Below are 26,345 nucleotides of genomic sequence, written 5' to 3' on the forward strand. Positions count from 1 at the left end.
CAGAGGACAAAGAGGAAGATGCTAAGAGAAGGAATTCCTACTATATTTATCTTATCTTCAGTGAATGTTTTGTTATAAAGAACGCTCCATGTGTCACTCTCAAGTAGTGCAAAAAGTATTTAGTGGTGGCAAGATCTGATGTTAATTTTGGACAGTGAAATTGTAGGGCTCCTGTGGATTTGATAACCTTGAATTACGAGTGTTGATTGGTTGATTTTAAATAAACTCTTTTAAAGTAATAATTCTCAAAAACACAATTTCTTCACATCTTTCTGTAGCATCAGAACTTAGAGAAAATTAAAGTATTTAGCCGAGCTGCATATAATAAGGAATAATCAACACTATTTTAAGCAAAAATATATATCTATATCTATATATATCTATATATATCTAAGCAAAGATATGTTTCTAATTTTCTAGGAGCCATTTCCTATCATTTCTATGGAAATCTCTTCAAAAAGGGTAAGTATTTGATGAATTTGAAATATGAAGATTGCATAACTCTAATGTAAAAAAGTTGTAAAATGTATAGAAATGGAGATACAGCAGCAGGATGAGAACCAGTCTGATAGTGTGTAATCTTTTTGTAACACAAACTTGTAGTTAACATGCTCTGTTTCTTTGTGAAACACTTATTTTTTTTCGGGTCTAATGTTAAAACTGCTTAAATCCCCTTAGTTTGCACCATTATTCATTTCAAAGCAAGGTTCATGAGTTACTGGCATGGCTGGTGATCACAGCAGGCATTAGTTTGGTGGGTATGGCAACTCTAGGAAGAGTTCCTTGCTGATAAATGCAGGCAGACTAACTTCAGGCCAATGGGAATATCAGCACAAACCAAGCCTTGCTGGACTGCCATGTGTTCGGTATTCACTCCCCATGAAAGGCAAGGCTGTTTGGAGTCAATTTACTGTTGCTGTGTTTCTTCTAGTCTAACAGAAATACCATATTTATTGCTCTTGTAGGTAGATTCTCATCATTACCTTGTCCCAGCCAAGGTAACCCACTGTAACACAGGATGGTCGTATCTTAATATGGACATCTACTGGAATATAGGATAATCATATTGCAGGCTCTACAGACAAGAAAATATTCCTCTAAAACAGGGATCCTATGTTTTTTCATCTTCCTTTCAGTTGGCATATTGAATTTTTAGTTACTATCTTCCAGCGTATCTCAGCTTGAAAAGTCCTTAAGCATTGCTACTATCAATTTCTCCTATTCTCTTCCTCTGGCACTTCTGGGATTTTCAATTTTTTGGCCTAAAAAAAAAAATAAAATAATAAAAACATAATAAGTGTAATTAGGAACAAGAAGTAGGTATCTGGATTAAATTTCATGTCTTGTGATAGGCAGGTTAGACTAAATGGACTGCCTGCATTTTCCAGCCTTGAACAGTTTTAAACCATAAAATTATGAAAGCTTTGTCTAAAGGCTGGAATTAGAGATGAAGTATGGTGATGAATATAATTTAATGTCCATTAGAAATCCTTTTTTGAACTAGCAAACCACTTAAGTAAGCAGGGCACATGCAATTTGCATTGCAGTGAACACTGTGTATTTCTATGTTTAGTCTATTTACCTTCAACAGCAAGATTTTTCTCAAATCCCTGTAAATTCAAGCTACTTTCTCCTGAATTTATTATGTCAGCATCTCATGAATCAGACTAATCATCTTTTATTTGCTTTAAATAGAACAATTATGTGAAATTAGAAAAATGAAACAGACTTAAAATTAGTGCTGAAAGAAATGAAATGATTTGATGAAAAAATGAAATATCAATCAATTTGTACATAAATATTTCACAGTACCCCCATTTCCCCCCCCCCAAAAAAGTCTATCTATAATCTATGTACGTAGGGATAATACAAATCAGAATACTACTTTGCATGTGAATACATGCCTATATTGTAAGCAACCACATCAACAGTTAAATTTACCTAGTAACTTCCATTTTAAGATCGAAGTTGTTTATAATTTTGGCAAATATGAACTTTGATTAAAGTCTTTCATATCATAATACTTTCTCAGACTGATTAAGTGTCAGACAAATGAAAATAGGGAGATACAGGTAACTACACTGAGGGAGAAATACAAACATAAAACCCTCCCTATTCAGACACTGAGCTTACAAGTTTGAAAATCAAAAGCTAGGAAATGCTAGAATAAACTTGTTCTTTTTCCCTTCTTTCTGCTCCTTTGTCATCATACAGTAGAGTTTAGTCTGTAATTAAAGGCTTTCTTACAGTATAACTCTGCCTCCTTCTGGGCACAGGGTGGATGCACAAGTGGCAAGCAGCTATACTTCTATCATTTTTTTTTTTTTAGGGAAAAAAAAAAACAAATGGTAACACTAGTTTTAGTGGAAGCTGTAGGAGATTAATTGCATATGTTAAATTCCTGTGTTAAATTTTCTACAGCAACAGCTCTATGTTGGATCTGAGTCAACCATAGCACAAGTCAAGTTCCATCAGTGTGACATGTATGGCACTGCCTGTGCCGACTGCTGTCTCGCTCGAGATCCTTACTGTGCTTGGGATGGAATATCTTGTTCCCGATACTATCCTACAGGAATTCAGGCAAAGAGGTAAGAATTGCTTCTTCTTGTGAAATAATTTTAACTAATAAATATGTAAAGAGTTCCTACTGAAACACAAATTATTTCATATCTCCCCCTAACACAAAGAACTGAATAGTGAAAAGATATATTAGCTAATAATTTATTAGCTCAGCCTTAGAGAACTGCTAGGGATCTGAATTAACAGGATAACATACACTGAAGTACTAGGAATATATTTTTTTTAATGAATGGTTATTATCTGTAGTAAGTACTAAACAAATCTCAACTTCCTTATATCTCTTCTGGTGGGAAGAAGAAAGATGGATGTTTCATTCTTTAAAATGTCAGGAATACATTTTGGTAGTATTGCACAGGAGATATATCATACAGAAATATTATATAAAACAGGCTTTCAAAAAAGAAGAGAAGAATCTGGGTTATTAGCAAAATATCTACCCTGGACAAAATAAAACTAAGATATTCACAAAGGTAGTATTAGCCCAAGGAGGCTCATTTCTTTACGCTTTCTCTAGAGTCATTTTATAAGGAGAAAGTGCTCTAGAGGCGAGTTGAAAGCACAAACCTAGCTTTGGTGCTGTAAGTTTTCCCTTGGGGAGACTTCTCTCTATCTCATCATTTGTTCATAGCTGCTGCCCTTCTTTTACCTACCTAATATTTTCTCATGTATTTGCCATCTTCGCTTCTCTCTCAAACCCAAGCCAGGTTCTCCAGTTCAGCTACATATGCTAATAAAGCATATAAAACGTGTAGTTTAACCCAAACCTTTTCCCATGACTTTAAGACAGCTTTGCCACCAGACAGAGTCATTTGTTGCCTTTAGCCAGCAAAACTTTGATTATGAATAATTCAGGTCTTTTCTGTAGCTTTCTTTACTTTGCACTTTCTGTAAATACATGTTTATGTATTATATGGAGCCACTCATCGTGACTCCAAGGATTAGATTTAATTGAGTAACTCTTCTTGTCTAGAGACAGTTTTCAAAACCAGTGGAAACTGTTCACTCAAAAGGAAATCATACTATCAGTGAACTGATCATTTTTTCTTAAGGAAAAATGGGAAGATTTTTTGTTTGTTTGTTTTGTTTTGTTTTATTTTGTTTTTAGTCCTGCAGGTCTTATTTTTCCATGAACCTGGATGTTTGGTGAACACAAACAAATACACTGCTGATTGTAGCCAGGCACAACAGACATTTCTGTGGATTTTCTAAAAGATAATGAACAGAGGAAGTATTGAGTAACACAACTTTTTGTATAGAGCATATTAAAAAAAAGTCAAAATGGGAAATATAGTCAGTGACTCAGCATAATGAAGAACCTATTTGAGTTATTACAATTGTGTCAATTATAAATTAAACCAAGTAGGAAATACACACCACTTTTGCAGGCATTTTTGCACTTTTTGCATATCCTCTTGCAAGCAGACCTAGTGGGAGAAGTGGAATCTGTGGGCAAACACAACGTGAGAAGCCCAGCTAAAATTCTCAGGCCCCAAAATTAAGCAGGAAAAAGAGAGAAAATTTGCTGTATAGTGAGCCAGGGAGATTTGTTTCCTCTAGTATAAGCAGAAGTTGGGTTACCGTAAGTATAATGCACATAATTTACTCTAACCACATATATGCCTTTTGGGAGAAGGAAGGTAGAAAGGTTCCTACCAGCCTGTTAGGATAGAAACCCTCATTTATGTTGTTCTCCAGGCTATTTATTGTCTAAGAAAAGATAAGAGAAACTCACTAGCTCCCTAATTCAGTTGCACATTTTTAGCATATTTCTCACTTAAGACAGATTCCAGAGTTGCAGCCCTTAAGTTTCTTGACACACTCATTTATCCAGGGTTGAGTGATATGAGCAGCACCCCAGGCATCTTCCTCTGCCTTACCTCAACAACATTCAGCAGGTCAAACTCTAAAAGAAGAAACTACTGCTGTTATCACCTTCCTTCTCTTAAGATAAGAGCTGCAGCAGAGGAGAAGGGATTTGCACTCTATTAATTGTTCTTGAAATCTGCAAAACTTGTTTTATATATAGGAATTCAGGTAAACAGCAACAGAACTAAAATGTTGGGAGGGATGTATAGTGTTTGCTTTGTTCACTGTAGGCAGCTATGAGTAGCTCAGATCATTTTAAATTTAGGACCTTACATTAAAGGAAAAAAGTAAAGTGCAGTAAAGGAAGAGAGGCAGGGAGAGCTCCTCAGGACCCACGTATGGAAGAATCCCATTGGGTCCAAGGAGTGCCCTGCTAGCAAAGGCAGGTCTCAGTAGACAGCATGGATTTTTCTGATACCAAACCACCCCTGAGCAGAAGATAACCCTGGCATGGCTGACCTGTGCTCCAGACACAACTCTACATCCCAGAGCATGAGAGTCTTGATTTGGCTTGTCCTTGTCTGGATCCAGCTTTCTGAGCAAGCTGTAAAATGCAGTAATGTGAGTACAAGAGTACAACAGGAGAGGGCTTGTTCCCTCCTGCTGCTTGTAGCCTGCCCTTAGTCAGTATTCATGTTGCAGCAGCTCCTAACGTTGCAAGACACTTGATTTGGCTTTAATAATTAGGCCTAAAGGTCAACTGTGGCCGTCATACAGTATGTGTAAGTGGGCTTTTGAATTGTAAAAGCAGCCCTGCTAGTGTGGTAAGAGCACTGTTAAGAACTCTGCACTCTTCAGCGCAATCCTACTACTGAAGCAGGACTAGTAGTGCGTAACCAGCATGGACACACAATGTATCCTTCCCTCCCTTTGATTGAAATGCTATCTCCTTAAGATCCTGACCCCTGCAAGGTATGACAAGTGTTTTGAGAAACATGAAACAGGGGAAAAAAAATGTAGACTAAGGCACATGCGGGATTTAGAGAGATGAATTGCAGCATAAATTCAGAAAAACTTCTGCTTGACAGCTGGGTACTGATTTATTTAATTTTGAAAGTTTGTAGTTTAATTCCTTGCAAATGCTTGGCCTGGGTGCCTAATTACCCTAACTAAGGACAAACAAACAAAAAAAAAGACCAGTAGAGAATCCCATACCCTGATGCTGGCAGTGCAGCATGCCGTATTGTCATGGTACTTACAGGCGGGCTCTTTCTGCATGCTGCAAATAGCTAAGATGCCAGAAGGGAATTATATTGCATCAACTTCCACAAAGTATGTCTGAGAAAGCAGGGAGTCCCAGGATCTGATTAAATGCTTTAATTCACTATTACATCAGTAATCTGAGTTAGTCAGGTTCATTTTTTTTTTATCTAAAGCAGCACTAAATTGTACAAATGAGATTCTTCACTGAGCTAATTCATAGTCCACTATAAAAAAGGGCCAAGGTATTTTAACGTGCCTTTCAAATTGAGTAGATCTGGTAAGCTGTTATTACTAAATTAACTGACAGTCCCGCCTCTTGCCTTCTCTCCCATGCTGGCCTCTTTCGACACCACCCATTCTGCCGCAAACGCAACTGTGCACTTCCTCCATTGTGGTTAGCAATGGGATCTACGAAAGGAGCTCTGAACAGATTTTGTTTTTCCCAAGGCTCTTTTAATTATTAAACTAAATTTAATTTAATTTTTTTCTGCTAGTTAGAGGTATGGGCCTGGTTGTAGTCCCCTTATTACTGCTGAATGTCATTTCATTGTGTTAGGTACTTAATTAAGGTGGTATGCAAAAGAGTATTTTAAGCATTTGCTTAATTTTAAGCTTCTACTTAAATTTTCTTAAAGTCTTAGATAGATGCTTTGCAGAATAACAACCCATGCCCAACGCACATGTCAGTCTGTCTTAATATTTGGTTCAGCAATCCAAAACTCAGTCTACTGGTTTACTTGTTTTACTTGTGCACAGCACAAGTAAACTGCGCTGACGTGGTTTTTTTTCTTCCCCTTCCCCCCCCAACCAAATCATTTTTGTTTTCATTTATCCCTGATTCAATGGCTGCTGCTGTGGAAGAAATAATAAACATGGTGATGGTGATGATGATGATGATGATGATGATGATGATTGCTTTGATTTCTTGCAGATCGTTTTTAATGTTCCTGAAAACACAGGGTTACAGACTGAAATCTCAACTCATCAAATAAAAGATTACAAACATACTCCTGTACATCCAGCACATTTGTTAGTCACTGAAAATTGTTCCTTACACTAGTGTATCTCATGGATTATCTGGTAGTTTATTATTCATGGAATGCTGGATGAAATGATTTACTAAGAAAGAATAGCAAATACCAGGCTTATGCCAGTATTTGTGAACTGTATGCATCTCCTAGTACTTCCCTTTCTTCCAGCTCCTGTTGCTCATTTTTTTCTTGTTTAAAAAGGTAGAGTTTCTTCCCCAGTCTTAATATGTAAAAAAAAAAAAAAAAAAAAAAAAAAAAAAAAAAAAAAAAAATCACCAAAGAGTTGTTCCTCTTGAATGTTGCTAACAAATGGGAAAATGTCCTGTCTTACAGAAGTAGGATTTTTTTTCCAGCTCTATAGGAACTGAAGAGTAAATAGTACATGCCTGCTAACTATCCCTTTCCTGACACACAGGGCTGCTGGGACTGACAGTAGTGAGGTTTCCTTGTTTGTTTTTTCTAAGACTAATGGCTATACTATTATGTATATTTGTGCACAAGAATGTCTCTACTACACAATCTGTGTACACATTTCTGCAGAGCTGGTGGCAGCGTTATCCAACACTAAGACTTTACAGAGTTATCAGTGAGCACAGCTGCCACATCCATGCATCTAAGTGAGAACTCCCAGGACATGATAAAATCCTGTTACCATCTCAGAATCTCAGCTTTCATTTAGTAACATGTACATATTTTTAGCCCTTCTGCCTAAAAAAGTCAACACAGTCCCAACTGAATTTGCAGATTCCCCTGAAACAGCAATGGCAAAATGTTGGCGCTGCCACTCGAATGTCAGTAAAGGTTAAAGCTGTTTTATTGGTCCAGCTCTACCACTAGATCAAAAATCTATGTATATGATAGATCTCAGAAAATAATCACTACCTATAATCTAATATAATAACCTAATAATAATCTGCCTCTTGTGTCTTCATAAAGCTGGTGGAAACTAAGTATTAAATAAGTAGTAAATATGAGGAAGAAAAACCTCATATATTTCTATCATATGTGGTTTATACAGGGCACATTAATACTTGTGCTCTGTAAGATTTGCTACACTGCGCATTGCTGTTAATCAGTTATATTTCATGGCAGTTGGTAACATTTTGTAGAATTGCTCTTTATGCAAGGGAAAGGTATCCTTAGTATAACTCTAGGTTTGGAGATATTACATTTGGCAAGATACAGAGTTGAACATCCTAGTAGAGTCTTTGTTTTCCCTTGTAATCAATCTTAATTTTGTTTATCTGGATCAACAAAATTATCATAGAAAAGCATAATTCTTCTGAGAATTCACTGTCCAATTGTGGTTTACCTAAATCCCCAAACCCACAACACATTTTCCCTCAAAAGCATTTATATTGTCTTCAGGTTGCAGAGAAGACTTGTAGATTCTGACCACAGCTCTACCACTAGCTCACCTTCTAAGAGTGGGCAAGTCATTCTTGTGTCTGATTCCCTATCAATAAAAATAAACTTAGCAACTGTCTGCTAGATAGATGCAATAAAATAAAGTGTTTGCTCTGTGCCTTGTGATTTCAAAGTTAAAATACATATAATATATATGAGCTAAGAATAAAAGAGCCATGATTTGCATACACTACAAACTATTCAAAACTAAAAAGGAATAAATTCCCTTGGCATTCAAAGACAAACTAAAGATCCCTTTGACTTCTCCTAGTATTGAATGCTACCCAGTTGGCTCAGAGGATCTGGTTTAGTATTTATAGCTTCAATATAGATACTCATATGCTGGCCGCACAGTTGAGTCTCTTTCTCAGACAAGTCTCTTTTTTCAGGAATGATTGCTAACACATTAAACAGAGGGAAAATACCAATCTATAAATGTTTATTTCTCACAATTATGCTAAAGCTTTAGGAATCAGGATTTAGCTCCTTATGTGTTTAATGAATGCAAGCAAATTCAGTGCAAATGCAACAATCTGTAAGCTAAGCATGTTTTCTCAATTTCTTTCTTTCTTTTTTTTTTTTTTTTCATTCCCTCCAGACGTTTCCGCAGACAAGATGTTCGACACGGAAATGCAGCGCAGCAGTGCTTTGGCCAGCAGTTCATTGGTAATCTATTCACAAACTCACAAATTGCTAGCAAATGCCTGGAGCAGAGAGCACAGATGTTGCCAACAGTTTGTGCTGGACCATTATATTACCTGTGGATTTTTTTTTTTTTTTTTTTTTTTTTTTTTTTTTTTGCTGGCATGTTCCCACATAGCACTAAACTCTAAGCCCCCATGTCATCGAGGTCTAAGCAGTGACCGTGTAGATTGCAGGGCAGCTCTGCCCTGCAGTCTGCGGTAGTCCTGCACCCCTGTCTTTCAGATGAGGCTAATGCATTTCACGGCTCCCTTCTGACCCCTGTGCAAGGGTTTCCCATGGGAATGTAACCCCCAAGAGAGGGCAGGGGCAGGAAGCAACAGGGCCGCATCCTGAAATGAATCTGAGATACTGCCAAGGCCAGCGACAGGAACTGAAGGAGCTCCCTACTACAGAACTACAGCCACTGAGCTGTCAGACCACAAATGTGTGTTTAGGATCATTATCGAGATTTAGCTATCTAAAAAAAAAAAAAAAAAAAAAAAAAAAAGAAAAAGAAAAAAAAAAGAAAAAGAAAAAAAAGAAAAAAAAAAGAAAAAAGATTACTGTGGCTCATAATCTTGAAAAGTGCCAATTTCAAACACTGGCATAAGGAATGTGAAAACAGACAGAAAATGATTGCCAGGACATCCTTAGTGTTTTGTAGGATAATACCCAATATATTTAAAGAGGAAGAATTCAAATATAAAAGGTTCTTTGTGATGGATATTTTACCAGAGAAAGCTTTTTAAAATTATAGTCTCTTAAGGAACAAAGTAGATTTTGGAAGAGTATATTCCAATATGAAGTATTTATTATATAGTAAATTTGAAATATAAGAAAGGAATCACAATAATCTCAAACCTTGTGTTTTTGAGGTGTAAAACTGTTTATCTCAAGAACATTTCTCTCTTACTACTGTGGAATAAAATGATTTAGTTAATGAGGCAATTGGTGTCCTTCAGTGTAACATATTCTAACTTATCTTCCTCCAGATGCTTTTTGGACAGAAAAGCAGAATGGACTCTTGATTAATTGTGTTCACCTTGTTTTTGTTAACATCCATGGGACAAATTTATACATTCTTTTACATATTTAATGAGGCTCTATCCATGTGTGTGTGTGTGTACATCACAGACATGCATAATATAAAATTGTATATTTATACCTTTTAAGGGTTTCATTCTACAATGGAACAAATATTCTCATTTTTATCCAGAAACGTGTTTATCTGGGGATTATTTTTAAGCATATATTGAATCATCCTCTTTAACTGACTGAAAATCAAGACAAATGATTCATAAGAACCACACACAAGCAGTTAACATTGTGAAGGGTTGAGGTGTATTTCATTGTATAATATCAGCTAAATCATGGCACAATTTGGGCAGTTTATCTTATGGCCAAATGCTGTGAGATGCTGAAATGATGTTTACTCCCCTTCTGTCCCATGGGGATAATTCATTTACCAGGGAAGATCTTGACCAAGCACTGACTTTCAGTCGCAGTCTGACTGAGCGTGGGCTAAATTTTACTTTAAAGAGTGAAAGCCCACGGTAAATGTACCCTAAGCACAAAAGGTGACCTGTATAGTCAGTAACATAATTGGCAGACATACTTTTAAAAGCTTTGTTCCCTTCCAGGTGAAGTCCTGGATAAGACTGAAGAGCGACTGGTGTACGGGATAGAATACAACAGCACCCTTCTGGAATGCACCCCGAGGACTCTACAAGCCAAAGTCATCTGGTTTGTCCAGCGAGCACACGAAACTAAAAAGGAAGAGGTAACTATCGTTATGCCCTAACCTTTTAATAAAATAAAAAGAGCCTGTGATTAGAAATACTACATCTTCACTGAGAGACCTGTCATGAGTTGCTGAAATGTGCGCAAGTATAAGGTAGAATCATTGTGTCCATCCGCTGTACTGAATTAATGTACCTGAGAATTTCATCTGGTGTTTGAGTTGAGGTTATTGAAATTGAATAAATACACAGATTTTAGAAATGTATCTAAACTTGACTTAAGATCTCGAAACAAAACAGAATCCAGCATCAATGCTTGTATGTTATTTTGGAGGTGGTAAGTGTACATGTTACTCCCAATGTCATTCTAACTTAATATCTGTTGATTTTTACTGCCTCACCTGTTGACAGTGCAGAGCCCTCCTTGCTGAGGAGGCACTCTGTCCCCTCATCCAGGTCATTGATGAATAAGTTGAACAGGATGGTACCCAGTACTGAGCCCTGGGGGATACCACTAGCCACAGGCTTCCAGCTGGACTGCACGCCACTGATGACAACCCTCTGAGCTCTGCCTTTCAGCCACTTCTCAATCCACCTCACTGTCCACTCGTCTAACCCACACATCCTGAGCTTATCTTGGAGGATGTTATTGGAGACAGTGTCAAAAGCCTTGCTCAAGTCAAGGTACACAATGTCCACTGCTCTCCCCTCATCTGCCCAGACAGTCATTCCATCTTAGAAGGCTATCAGATTGGTTAAGCAGGATTTCCCCTTGGTGAATCCATGCTTGCTACTCCTGATCACCTTCTTTTCCTCCATATGTCTGGAGATGACATTCAGAATGAGCTGTTCCATCACTTTTCCAGGCTGGAGGTGAGGCTGACCGGCCTATAGTTGCCTGGGTCCTCCTTCTTGCCCTTCTTGAAGAATGGAGTGACATTGGCTTTCTCCCAGTCCTCTGGCACCTCTCCAGTTCTCCAGGACCTTCCAAGGATGATGGAGAGTGGCCTGGCAACAACATCCGCCAGCTCCCTCAGTACCCGTGGGTGCATCCCATCTGGGCCCATGGATTTGTGGATGTCTAGCCCGCCCAGAAGGTCTCTAATCCTATCCTCCTCAACCAAAGGAAAGTCTTCCCTTCTCCAGACTTTTTCCCCCACGTCCAGGCTCCAGGATTCCTGGGGGCTTCCCTTAGCAGTGAAGACTGAAGCAAAGAAGGCCTTCAGCAATTCTTCCTTCTCTGTATCCCTTGTCACCAGGGCCCCCACCCCATTCAGTAGCGGGCCCACATTTTCCCTAGTCCTCCTCTTGCTGCTGATGGATTTGAAGAAGCCCTTCCTGTTGTCCTTGACATCCCTTGCCAGACTCAATTCCAACTGGGCCTTAGCCTTCCTCGCAGCATCTCTGCATACTCTGACTGCATTCCTATAATTCTCCCAAGTAGCCTGTCCCCTCTTCCACATTCTGTGTATTTTCTTCTTCTGTCTGAATTTGGCCAGGAGCTCCTTGCTCACCAGTGCAGGTCTCCTGCCCCTTTTGCTGCACTTCTTACTCATAGGGATGCACCGCTCTTGAGCTTGGAGGAGGAGATGTTTGAATACTAGCCAGATTAGATTGCTTTCCTTTTCCCATCTTAAACTCCTATTTTACTTCATATGTTTTAATTACTTAAAAGACATTGAAATAAGGGATCTCAGATTTCCTCAATCTTCCCCTCCAAATTTAACATTATATTACTGAAGGTATTTTTCCAGAAATAATTTTACTGATTTAATCTAATAATAAAGTCTCCCGCATCAATTATTTTTCAGGTGAAGACAGATGATAGAATAATCAAAATGGACCTTGGCCTCTTATTCCTGAAGCTGCATAGATTGGATGCAGGGACTTATTTTTGTCAGACAGTGGAACATAGTATTGTTCATACTGTCAGGAAAATCACCCTGGAAATAGTCGAGGAAGAACGTGTAGATGAAATGTTCAATAAGGACTATGAGGAGGAGATACCTCACAAAATGCCATGCCCAATCCAGAGCAGTATACCTCAAGCATCAAAGCCATGGTACAAGGAATTTCTTCAGCTAATTGGTTACAGCAATTTCCAGAGGGTTGAAGAATATTGTGAAAAAGTGTGGTGTACAGATAAGAAGAGAAAAAAGCTGAAAATGTCTCCATCCAAGTGGAAATACGCCAACCCACAGGAGAAGAAGGCAAGGCTCAGGCCAGAGCATTATCGGTTGCCCAGGAACATAGCTGACTCTTGATGGATAAAATCCATCTATTACTGGGAGAATTTTTATTTGGACTTAAGAAAGAAGGAGCAATCAGTCTTGGTTTTGGTGAATGAAACAGGTTTATATATATAAAGTATTGGGACTAGAAACAGAAATGTTGTGGTAAGTTATACTGTACACTCTTGATGACTGTTTAGAAGCATTTTAAACAAAATTTGCATAACTATCTGGTTCTAAATAGGTCAACACAATCAGAGTTTCACATTAAGGACGTGACAATCTTCAGACTTTGAGTGCTTTAATTAGTCTCTTATGTGGACTGTGCTTACGCTGTATATTGTTGCATCTGATAGCATATTTAAGCACATTCAAATAGCTAAACATTCACAAGTAGGTGAAAAATGTAACATGTATCTTATCTTGGTTTCATAAATTTCTTATACTTCTGAAAGCAGCACGTCCTAATACTGTCCTTTTGATTGTGATCTGTCTGAATTTATCACTGAGAATCATGTGATGTGTTAATATGGTGTACTGCTATTTCTAAAGATAATGAAGGGAAATCCTATTTACTTCCCACCATTATTTGTCTTATCAGTCATTTATGAAGCACAGTGTACTGTCACGGCTAAATAATATTGCCTGATAACTTAATGTAAGTCAAATGCATGCTGACAACACAAACAGAATGGAATTTGTCCACATATCTGTATAAAACGTTGGAATAATGTTTTAGATGGAAAACAAGTCCTGGCTGTTGGAACGAATATTGCCTCAGCAATGACATGATTTAAGCGAGTGCCCTCTTGTGGCAAAACAAAACATTTCTAACATTGTCGTAAATTTTCTCAAGAAACGTGCAGAGCTAACCCGCAGTTAGTCGGAGTATTACCCAGAGGCACAGCTGGTTTGTTTTCAGCACACGCTTCTAGTCCCCTTGTGCTAAATCCGCAGGTTTGGAAGGCAATGTCTGAAGTCACTTATGTTGGAAAGACGGCATTTAAAGTAACGCTTTACGTTGTTGATGTGCTTTTGGGGTAACATGCAGTCGTAAAAGTTAGGAGATAGATTAAGAGGAATGGCGTTATGCCTACGTGCAGCTGTGTTTCTACAGTTTCACGGTCTGATCTAGGTAAATCTTTTCCTGATATGTGATCTCTGGTCAAAAGAGCTGCTTTGCTGCCTTTGTGAGTGATTTCAGGAGAGGAGATCAAAGATTTTCAAGACTTTTTAAAAAATAAATAAATAAAACCCCCTTTGTTTAAGTACATGAAACCAGATGCAGAAAATGCAGACAATCCAGCATTTTTCTACCAAATCTACTCGAGATATATGATATTATATTATGAATTGGATTTTTTTTTAAAAAAAAAAGAGATGGGGAAGTTATAAATATGAGTTACCTGCTCAAGCAAGAATGTACTGCCAGTAGGGTAAATAGTCTAGTTTACACAGATTTTTGGTTTACCAAGCATATATTCAGAGGATTCACCAGCTGTGAAGAGAAGTTCACGTCTGGCTTCAATGTCTTATCGGGAGCAGAATTTGAAATTAGTGGGAGTTAACTTCCTGGAGACCACAGCGGATGCTGACAGAGTGGCTTCAACACCTGCACGCTGCGTGCGAGAGGATCTGGCCGTGTTTCTGCGTTGCCTTCAGGAGCGGACGCTGCCTCGGCGCGCGAGGGGAGCCCCTGGGCACCCGGCCAGCCGGCAGCGCGGAGGGGAAACCGGGCTTTCCCCGTGTGTCGGTATAACGTGATAACGACAACAGTCGTAGATAAACCTTTCAGGCACCCCGTTGTGTTAAGGGAATTGTGTTTATATGGAGTTTTGCACTTCTTTTGACCAGAATGCCTGCCTGGGAGATGGGAACGGATGTTGTGAGTAGCCTTGCATGAATCCCCCCATTAGTAACCTCTGCCTGATACAGGGGACTGGATAAATTCAGTTTTCAATGACAGCTTAAAGGGACTCAGTTGCAGTTCGGCTCCTATCTTCATTTACAGTTACAAGGAAAATGCAAGCACTGAGGACTGTGGCAGAGAGGAGAACCTACACTGAACAAACATCCCCAATTTTACTTCATTTCCTATACAATATCTCACTGGCATCCCTGATGGGAAACTGTTAAAATGTGACTGAAATTCTCTTCTGATAAGGTCTGCTTCTTTTCAACAGGAGTGTGAGTTATATTTTAATTTTTCTGATTCATTTGCTAGTATGCAGTGCCAACTGTGCCATTGCTGGAATATCAGAAAGGAACATGAGATTCTCACCCTGAAGAGACTTTATGCCTCATTCTCTGAGATTGCAGGTGGAAGTCATGTGATATGCAAAGCAGGATTCCTGATTTAATATGAGATTGCCTATTTTTAGCTCCCCATCCTTTTAGTGGTTATATGTGGAGAATCACATCAAGCTTTTATTTACATTTAAAATTTTAAATTTTTAGTTTATACCTTTCAATCTTCATCATTACAATAATTATAAGAAATCACAGCTACAAGAGCTTGTTTAAAAAATGCTGTGACAATTGAAGAGAAAGTGACAATAATGTATTTTGGAAGGATACACATAAGTATGCTGTACACAGACAATGTTATTTAAAATGCTTCTTGTGTATATGAGGGAGCATTGTCTGCTTCTTTTCATTATGAGTTTGATGTATTTTGTATGTGCATGAAGTGGTCAAATTATAAATATAATTAAGAACCATATTTGGCTGACACAATCTGTATTATTTCTCATTATTTATTTTGACCAGAGCAATATGATGATGTGCAGATCACTAGTTACACACAGGTATCTACAGATGCCCTTCACTGTGCAGATTCAGGACAGAGGGCTATTAATGCACTATTACCAACTGGAAAACCATGACATAGGATAATTAGCAGATTTAGCCTAGCAATATTAAATATGTTTTGGAAGAGCTATGATCAGAACAACATCTTTTGCGAGAATGTATTTCAGAGTGGAACATGGTCACTTAAAACTGGGAGATCTAACTGATCCGTTGAGAAACAACAGTTTGGATGAAGTTTTGAACTCCAGACTGCAGCCTGACAAGGGATAAGCCATTTCAAACCTTTCAACTAAATGCTTTTTCCCAGTGTATCCTTTTTTTTTCTTTATTCTTGTCATTTATTGTAAATGAGATTATTATCATTTGTTACAGACTACTGTGGTCTCAGACTTTTCTGCAGCATAATACAGTTCCTTTTATGTAGAACAGACTTATGTATGGAAGAGGGAAAAATAATTGTCTATATTCATTTGCCTGAACAGCAGAGTTAACAGTAACAATTTGTGCTTGGATTAACTTCTAACAACTGCTACAGTTATGGAGGTTCTCTTGTTATTAAAAAGAAAAAAAAAAAAAAAAAAAAAAAAAGAGAGAGAAATTTCAATTTTCTTTCCCTCAAAAGCAGTAGCACAGTTTCCATTTTAGAAAGCCCGTTAATCTCCTTAGTCTACCTTGGAGCAGAGAAGCTGGAGTTATTTATGCTACTTCATGTCTCTGGGTCCAGAAGGTACAAATCCCTTTGAAAGCTGCACTGTCCAGATAAGAAGCACTGAAAATGAGCTTTTTTTTTACATTGGTAACCTAGCAGGATGCTTGTAATTCCTATCAGCCCCAAAATCCTGTTCAGTTCACAAAATTAGTGTTTTTACAGCACTAGAAGCAGCATTTATGTTCAGTTAGCATGAAAATGTACTGTCAGTGAAGCCGTGATTGACAAGTCTTGTCTTTGGGAGATATTTACCTGCTTACCTTTTCTTTTTTCCTTTTATGGAGAAAAAAAAATTACCTGACTAGTACTGTAAACTGAAAAATGACAATAGAATTGTCAAGTAAAAGTTACCTGTAATGCTGAGTTATTCATCACTTTACAGTGATACTAATATTTGACTTGCAGTCAGACATTTCTGAGCAACCTTTCACATCAACCTAATCCATCGCTGTAATCTCATTTGTCAAACTGCTTTATCCTTTCGAGATGATGCACCTTATAAACCTTAGAATGAGATACAAATCTTATGTAAGGTTGAACAAGGAAATATATTGTTAAATCTTTGGTCACAGGTGTTCATAATTTGCTGTGGGGCTACGTGAAATTGCAGGACTTCACTGACTTGAATGCAATTGGAGCACTGAAGTTGTACTAACTCCCAGATTTCCTGAGATTCTTACTCATAGAAGATTTAGTTGCAGAATGAGAAGCTTGGATCCTTTAAGATTTTAGTGAGTCAAAGATCCTATTGCAACCCATCTGTTGGCTAAAGAGCCATTTTAAATAATCTGGTTCAGTGGACTTTCCCATTTGTCACATCTGACAAACTCCAGTGAAACAAAACGTTGCTTTACTTATTTGATTAATTCAGTTGCAGAATTTCATGCTTTTTAGAGTGTTTTGCACATCTTTTAGAAACTTTGTTTGAGGGAGTACGGTCTAGAATTACATTTAATATGAGTGCATTTGTGTATAAATTAAGGTCTCTCAAAATAACTCTAGCCAGTTTTGAGAGCTGTTTGAAATTCGACATATCCAACAGAAAGAATCACCCATATATTCTATGATGGTTTTTCTTGATGTTGTTGCTGACTCTGAAGAGCCACTCTCCCAATGCCCTTGGAATGAATTTCAGGCATGTGTGTGAAGAGACAATAATAATAATAATAGGAATAATAATACCAACAGCAACAGTTGAAACTCATTGTCTTCCCAATAATAAAAGATGAAATCTGCAGACCAGTGGGAATGATTAAGGTTGAGTTACGAGCGCATACTCAGGCATACTTATCATTAGCTTTTAATTTACTGGATTTTCCTGTGCTCATATAGGTTACCTACTATATTATAATTTTACAGTCATTGGAAAAAATGAATATTTGACAGTGCTTTTAGTGTTCAAAGTATTGTTTAGGTATTGGCTAATCAAGTTTTGCAACAGCCAGGAGGGATGAAAATACATTTTAACAGGAGCAGAAAAGGCCTATGGCCGTGCAAGGTTCCCCCACAACGCGATGGTGTGTGCTGCGGAGATGTTCACAGCTGGGTGGCAAGTTAAACCAGACGGTGCGATGCCATGCAGTGACCTGAGCTCGTGCTCCACAAGCACTGTGACCCTGCTAGCATAAGGGCTGTGACTGCGCTAATCGACATTTTTTTTTCAGGCAGTTTCAATTTATGGTAATACGTGACGTTCCCGTCCTGTTCAGTCATGCCTGTTACAGGGAGGAAGCTTCTGGAAAAAGGATAAAGTGAAAAAAAAAAGGGGGGGGGGGAGTAGTAAATCCACCTAGGGATATAAAACCTGTTTATGGTGATATAAATATCTAAGTATCTGCTACTTGACTGTCCCCCTTTATGTTGCTGGGTGTGAAGTCAATACTTGATCTTAAGGTCTCAAAGCAAATAGTCCAAAACATCAAAGGTATCAATATAGACAAAAACACGGTAACATCTTCTGAGCAGTTTTGTCCTAGAAAGCTGGCAAATGAAGTCATTGAGGAGGATGAAGTTGTCAACATTTAATAAGAAATCAATATATCTAGGGGAATGTTTTGGGAAGGAGATTTTTTATAAAAATAGTAGAAATCTTTAAGTAGTGTACTCTCATTCATTCTGAGGCTATGGTTTCATCAGAGATTATTTTTAATAAGGAATCTTTATATTTGCATGGAAACTAGGGGAATCAGGTGTTAACTCACTGAGATATCATCACATTTATGTGAAAACAGATATTCATGAAAACAGTGTAACTTCCAAAGAATATCATCCTTTATATCGCCCTTCTTTTTAAACTTCCCCCAAAAGAGCAAGGATTGTTTTTAATCTAAAAAATAGTATTTTTTTTATGTGCACTGACCTTTTAAGAGTGTGAACATGGTAAAAGTTCATTCAGCCTCCAGAATATTAAACATTCTCCTGAAATTATGATTATTCCAGCCTAGAACATGACCACTGCAGTTCTCCACTCTAGCTTTTTGATTATTTTTCATGTCTTCATGGTATTGCATTGTGAATTTCATTAAATGTCACACAAGGCACACAAAACTGTAAACTGGTGGATAAACGGCTGTGAGCTATTTTTATTGGTGTGGGGCTAGTGTCTACAACAGTCTAAGAACTGCTTACTCCTAAATTTATAGAAAAGACCTTGAATTGAAAATGGTTATGATGGCTCCCATAACTAGATGGATTATTGATTGTGGGGAGATTCTTCATTTTACAGAGAAATAGTCTTTTAGTACTGAAAGGCAAAAACCTTTTTTTCACCTTAAAAGAAGAAAAAGAATTCAAAAGAAAAAAAAGAAAAAAAAAAGAAAATCCATCTCATCCACCCCATCCCTTTCAAAGCTCTTGCAAGCCTGGCCTTTTCCAGGGCTTCCTCAGTCCTTCCTCGCAGTCGGCATGGTGGCCTGCTGTGTCAGGTCAGCGAGAACTAAAGCATCCCCTTTCCTGCTCCATAACTACCCGTGGCCTCTTACCACTGACTGTTCCCAGTGTGTCTGAAAGCAGCTCTACACTGATGCGAAGGGTTAGACAACACGTGGATTGTCAATATTTTTCTGGGGATATTGCAAAAGGTCTCTGACAAGAGTATAGGGTGCTGGATTAGACAATGTGCTGCTGGGAGGAGGTTGGATGTGGAATAGCTAGTGGGGAAGGGAGCAGAAGATGTGGGAAATGGGTGAGATCAGTCTCTCCTGGGGACAAGCAGGGCAGCTGCAAAAAAATAGGAGTGAAGGTTGCCATTTGAATTTGAGGAGTGGAGGGAAGGAAGATTCATCTCGTATTCAGTTTCATTTAAGTTTTGGAGCATGTTATTTATGCACTGTTTGTCATTTACAGCAACTTCTGTGCTGCACAATGAGAGAGGAGGGGTGGATAAGAGATTTATTAGTAATTTCTGTAGTTCGAATTTCCCCTCTTTTAAGGTTGGTTTAGTAGAATTAAAACTGAGTAAATGGCACCATTTAGCCAGCAGATGCCATACGCACCAGAGAGCTTTCAACTAAAAAGCAGCCTGTATAGAGGGCCGTCGTTACTCCAACAACACAGTGCCTCAAAAACTTTCCTATTAGCCTGATGGGAGCTGAATAAGCATGTAGGCTAGCTGTGGAACTGTGCCTATTTTTCTCAGGGAATGAGGGAAGTCCACCCCTTCTCACTGTAACGCTTAATGTAACACTATAAAAACTTTCAAAGATGAGAAAATTGAAAAATAAACTATGGTCTCTTTCAGGTCCCATGTTCAGTCTGTCTCCCAGATAACAGTAGCTTCTTTTAAGCCAGATGAAAAAAAGTATATTAAAGGAAGCAATTATTCTCTTGTTGTGGAAAAAAACATAAGCCGTGTTGTGGGAAACTTCTTCCCAGAAGCTGAACCCTTTTGTTATCAATACAGCAAAGGGATTTCTCCCTACGCAGACTGATTAGGCTGAGGTCCGATCAGCCGTGGACATACTTGAGGCAGCAACGTATGAAGCACAGAAGGTGTGCCTTTAATGCATAAAAGACTTTTACCTTAAAAAAAAGTAAATCTAACCTGCTGAATTTACAATCAGTAGATGTTTTGTAACTGAGAAGTTGCTTCTAATTTTATTTTCTTTGGAGACAAACTATGGGATACTAATTCTGATTCTTTCAACAAGAGTTGATTATCTGCTTGCATGAATGGTCTTTAGGCACACAGTAAGAGATATTTGTGCTCATCCTGGTCCTGAGAGGGAGAGAGGCTCGCAAGCTGACACTTCATGCTGTTTCCCTGGTATATCATCTGAGTGCTGCAGGAACAGAAACAAATGCATCTTTTTTCCGTGTGCTTAGAATGACAGATATGAGACTTTAATGTAAGCTGCAGAAGGTATAGGTTATCAAATAGCAGAGCAGAAGGTGAAACATTTCCAAGACCACATCTGTATTCCAAGAATACGAAGCTTTATAGCTATACCATAATACTGGGCAAAATGGTAGCTATTTTCCAGTGTCCTCATTAAAGATGTGTTCATATAGCTATCACACAGATCCTCCCGCTGAGCAATCCCCCTATTTTGGCTTAGGTTACTCTGAGTATCAGATTTCTATTTGAAATAATATTGATTTTAAATCAGGTGCAGAGTTTGATGTAGACTAAATATTTTCACAGAAAGCTTTTACAAGGAAGCTTTGCCTTCCATTCTACCAAGAACATCACAGTTCAATTAATTGCACTAGGTTTATTTTACATTGAACAAAAAACAAAGGGCACTATGTAGAGCTACTTATGGCTTTCTCTGCCCTGAGATTTGGGTACTAGACAGTTGTTAAAACTTTCTATTATTTGGTCCTCAGAGAGAGATGTGTTGCCTCAAATATGGACACTTATCGTCAAGAAAAAGCACTAATTTGAAGAAAACAAGTTATTTGGAGCCATTTAACATCCAGATTAAGAACTAAAGTAAGATTCTCAGCTGTGTATTTTCTGCATGTTTGGTATCTCGTTTCTCCAGTTTCTCATTTCATTACAGAATTGGGCAGTGGGAAAGGAACAGGACATACAGTTTTACTTGTTGACTGAATGAGTTCCATCCTTCAAAACAATATGGAATTAGAAAAAAAAATTATTTCGCAAGGGTTAGTAACTGCAATGACAGCTGCAGAGAAATCCAGTACATTATCCAGTTACGCCTTAGCTGTTAACTACATATCCTCCTTTATGGGCTTTAATTGGAGTGCTGCTGCTGACTTGTTAGCTCCACGAGTAATTAAGTTTAGAAAATGACCAGAATAGGGGAAAAAAAAAAAGAAAAAGAAAAAATGCACCTCCTGGTAAGCCTGGGTCATGCTGTTTGAAAAGCTGATACTGCTAGCAGCCCTGGCATACATGCTACAAGTTTCTATAGCAAGCTCTGTACCCACCCCAATTATCAGAGCTTCCCAGGCACCACGCACTCGGTGGCTTTGCCCAGAATTACATGAACAAAGGAGAGCTGCATCATGAAGAAGGCTAGAAGAAGGCTAAAGAAGGCTTTACTCTGGGCTGGGAATGCATGCTGTTTGACATGCAGTGCGATTAACTGAAGTTCACCAAACAGACGAATGGCATCATGGTGATCAGACTGGCTGATGCCTCTGTAATACGCTGAAGCCTCCTCAGTCTCCATGAAAAGAGGTCAAAAAGTATTTCCTATACAACTCTGATGCAGACTTAGCCCTGTACTGTTTCTCTTCATTTTATTTCCCCCTCAAAATGGGATTATTTCTACTTTGTCTTTGTCTACTTGTCACAAAGATGCTATGAATCTGCTTCAGATAGTATTAGGTGTTACTTCTAGAATACGAAGTTCCCTGTCGTTCCTGAGTTGCAATCCAAAGCTGCAGCTGTATATAAGAACTTGTAGGGAACTGCTGCATTACTTGATAATTGCTACAAAGGGCACAATAAGCTTCCCCATGGCTATCTTCCACTATTTCTATCAGTACCTTGACATTTTCATACTTCAACATTTCTGTTTATATATTCAGTTTTAAACATTTTAAAGCTAGCTGTGAAACTCTATAATGTAGTTTTTCAGACTGAAAGCCTGCATCTTGTTTCCAGCAAATGAGGGTTTTACACTAGGAATTTTCCACATAGATTCTTCTAGCCTTAAAATGACTGTATTCTCAGGTCCCTTAGTCTCTTCATGAAGCTTTTCTTGCACCAATAGTGTCCTGAGTTCCCCTTATTTCTCCAGTAAAGACGTTTTTTCCAAATGATCTTGTCTGAAAACGGCAGCTAGATGCAAACACCATTCTAGGCACTTCATGGAAATCAGCTACAGACTTCCTTCTTAGCACAGTCTGACCCTTCTTCAGATCACACATTTAGCATGAACAACCTAAAACCAATCTTTTAACATACAGACATGCTTAATATTCTTAAAAGAAAAATATTAGCAGTTGATTAGATTTACACAGCAGTATATCTGGATATGTACAAACATAAACTGTGAACTAATTTTGATAAAATATTGAGGAATATGAAAGCTAATCCACACACTTTCATCTTGTTTATTAAAATATACTGAATGCTGATAGGTTGTATGCATACATCATTTAGTATTTAAATAAATTTCAGGGTAAAAAGTCTTTTAAATATCTTTTGAAACTATACAGGAAAGGAATGTGAAAAAACACATTCAGAGAGAATTTGTTCACTGCATAATTTCTCCTGAATTTCATTTCTGCAGCACAGTTTAATTTCTTTGGATATTCCTGAGCTAACCAATGAAGACACAGTCATGTTGCCTAACAGATAAGCACCATATATCCTACTTCCTCCTAAGAAATAGGAATGTCACTTTTGCTACCTGAGCAAAACCCAAGCCAGTCAGTCCTTCCACTCTGCACCCTGCTCAGCTGTGTCTAAACAGCGATTTGTGGGGTTTATAAGGAGATCCAGAACAGGGAATTGAACATCTGGTATAACTGAGAGGGAGGCACAGCAGTGGCCAGGGATGGTAGCATCTGGAGAAACACAGGATGCATAGCTGGCTCGGAAAGCTGCCTTGCTGCTGCAGAAAGCATCCATGACTATTTTACATATTCATTTGCATCAGATACAAAGATTTTTCTTCCTTAAAGACTACTGGGGAATTGGAAGCCCAGAAACCTGTTGACATATTGCAAATTCAAAAAGCCTTCTGAATCATTTTTTATAGTTAAAATGTAACAAATGTGAGTACGAACGAGGTTGTGCAGATTTCAAGCAACTTTTTTTGGCTTAAAAATACTGAAACACTTAGAGGTGCTACCTGAAAAATGGTATTTGTAACTATTAGAAAAAGTTGCAATTTATAGCATTTAAACACAGAAGAATATTAGCTTGGACTGTAATAAGAGGTAACTAACACAGGATTTAAGTTTTCAGAACTTAAACTTTAAAAATACATATTTTAAATAGAGAATATCACAAATGTAAGGCTAGTAAAACAGGGTACAGGGCTACTCTTACACCCAACAGCTGAAAATGCACAAAGTGGAACACTTAGTCTGCCCATCCACCTCCTTTTACCATGGTTCATGGTCCACTCGTCTGGTTCTTACCCAGTCTGCTCCAGAACCTCTTTCCTCTGGTGACTGGCCCAGGATTTCCCTAATGAAATAATTTATTAGCCTACAGTTATTTACAATCTGCTGGAATGGCAACGAAAGTGGTACCTGGCAGCTGACAGACTACATGACCAGCTGTAATCCATAAGTGACTTCACATAAGCACCATTTACTACCTCCGCTCATAACTGACAGAAGTCTGGATACGTGGATACGTTTCGCAGTGCACATGACGTGAGCATGAACTGCGCGAAGGTACTGCAGCCACCAGCCGGCGTTCACAGGAGGAGGGAGAAATGTGAAATAAAAGTGCTGAAGAGCAAGCTATGTTTCTGCTGGCTCCACAGGCTTTGTGATTGAACGGCTCAAGATTAGGAAGAGGCAGGATGGAGAGCTGGTATACCAGGTGCTAAACATGGATTGGTTTGGTATCACAAATCTATCCCCCGTAGACTGTCGATACGCCCGTCGAAGGCAGAGCAGCCACAGGACGGTGAAGCACTGTTTTAGAGAAGGCTGACGAACGAGTCAGGTGCCAGGTCCATAAGGACATAAGGATCCCAACAAGGCATGGGAGAGAAGGTCCGGGTGGCAAATGTAGATTTTGGGCTCGAGGCTTTGGATAAGGACTACTTGAATAGTCTCCTCCAAACTGCTTCTAGTACTAAGCACAGGGATATAGAGATGGGTAGAAAGACAGCATCTTCTCACATAAAGAGAAATGGTTTAGGAAGAAAAGTGAAGGGTATTCAGGAAATATGGAAAGTGAAAAAATATATATGACGTTATCTCGTACTTTATTTTTTTTAAAAAAAGGAAAATTCAAAACCTAAATATTGATTAAAAATCTAGGAAAAATAATGTTTGATATAATTAATTCTTTAAGAGGATTCATAGAAAATAGGGCATAGCAGTGGTCCACAAAATTCAGGTAAGAAGAGGGCTAAAGATGTAAAATTCAATTAAATGGTGGAAATGAAAAATAAGAAAGTATATTTAAATGATATTTACAGATACTTTTAAACGCTACTTTTACATAATTACAATTTTAGAAAATTTTACAAGACGAAAATACCCAGTTTTGGAAAACACGTGGTAAATAATATTTAATTGTAATATACATATATATTTAATATGCCCATTGGAAACTTGATAGAAGAAAGATAATCATCACTGTCTATTATGAAAGTATCATTATTTAGGAATAAAAGAGTATATCACACTCCAGTGGTAAGGAGGAAGGTTTACACTGAAGAAAACAGAGCCAAGTAGATTGTCTATATCACAGTGTACCACATAATCTGCATGGATTGAAAGTTCTGGCTGAATTAGAAATAATATAATAGTAGAGTTGTATACTGAGTAAATGATAAAATGAGCTCTGAAAATAAAACATTAGAAAAATTTCAAAGGAAAAAAACATAATAAAGTAGTTCTTCAGTTAACACTCTATAATCAGTGTAAACATCTATAACATGGTGCAGAAGCTGCGTTTTAACACATTATTGATAACTATTTCTTGGAGTTGTTAGAAAATTCACAGGATATCAGCTGACTTTACTTTTGAGTAAGTCCCTAGCAAAGGAAAGAACCTATTTCAGAAAATAAGACTGAAGTAGCAATAATGTATTGAACAATTTCATACATGAGTAATGGGAACCACAAGCCAACAAAATCTAACATACTCATGAAAGGATGCACCTTCTTTGAAAGGGGAATTCGCATACACAGAATGAAGCAAGATGGAAAAAATCAAAAGGAACAGATAAATTTTAACTGAGAGATTGGTTAAAAATGTCACATTAGATGCTTAAATTTAAAAACATACCACTAATCAGAAGGATAGAAACAGAATGTGTGAGGGCCACACAAAGAATGACTAAACAGCAATGAAAAAAAATACGCTAGAAATAAAAGGTTATCTTTCCAAAAAGGGGGCTGAATAAAATGAAAAAAAAATAAAAAAGAGGATAAAATATGTCAAGTTAACCTTAAAATTACAATAAGATAAGCCACAAGAATAATTTTAAGGAGAAACATGATAGAAGAATAAAAGCTAATAATTTTCAAATACATTAGAAGCAGGAAACCTACTAGAGAGTGAGCAGGGTTGATGCACGTCAAAGATGAAAGAAGCATTCAAGAAGGACAAAGCCGGAACAGCTAAGTTTAATTTATAATACATATGATGTTCATTAAACAGAGGTTAGAGAGTTTCATGAGCGAGATTCCTATGCATTCTTCATAGGATAGAAGCTGAAGAGCTTCTATCTCTAATAGAAGCATCAGTGCAGGACATTTTAGAACAAATGGGCATAAGGAAGGGTAAGACATTTCCAGGATCAGATGACATTTCCTCAAAAATTCTGAATGGACATAAATATGAAATGGTTGAATTACCACCTATGGTGTGTAACATTTCCCTTGAATCAGCATCTGTAACTTAGCAAAAGGAGGAACCAATGCTGTGCTAATAAAACCAACTTTATTTTTATAAAGGGCATTAGAATTCTGC

At 37.9% G+C, this 26,345-nt stretch overlaps 1 protein-coding gene across 1 annotated transcript in view; it reads left to right on the plus strand.

The window, feature by feature from the left end:
• Positions 1 to 12,838, plus strand: part of SEMA3E (semaphorin 3E) — a 66,777-nt gene extending 53,939 nt beyond the window's left edge. Inside the window, exons 12-16 of the mRNA XM_062597744.1 lie at positions 421 to 462; positions 2,422 to 2,588; positions 8,686 to 8,753; positions 10,412 to 10,551; positions 12,322 to 12,838. Of these exons, the coding sequence (XP_062453728.1) occupies positions 421 to 462; positions 2,422 to 2,588; positions 8,686 to 8,753; positions 10,412 to 10,551; positions 12,322 to 12,774 (870 nt within the window). The 3' untranslated portion in view covers positions 12,775 to 12,838. The remainder of the gene's footprint in view (positions 1 to 420; positions 463 to 2,421; positions 2,589 to 8,685; positions 8,754 to 10,411; positions 10,552 to 12,321) is intronic.
• Positions 12,839 to 26,345: the final 13,507 nt, after the last annotated feature.

Source organism: Rhea pennata, chromosome 1 (assembly GCF_028389875.1).
Source record: "Rhea pennata isolate bPtePen1 chromosome 1, bPtePen1.pri, whole genome shotgun sequence".
Classification (NCBI taxonomy): domain Eukaryota; kingdom Metazoa; phylum Chordata; class Aves; order Rheiformes; family Rheidae; genus Rhea; species Rhea pennata.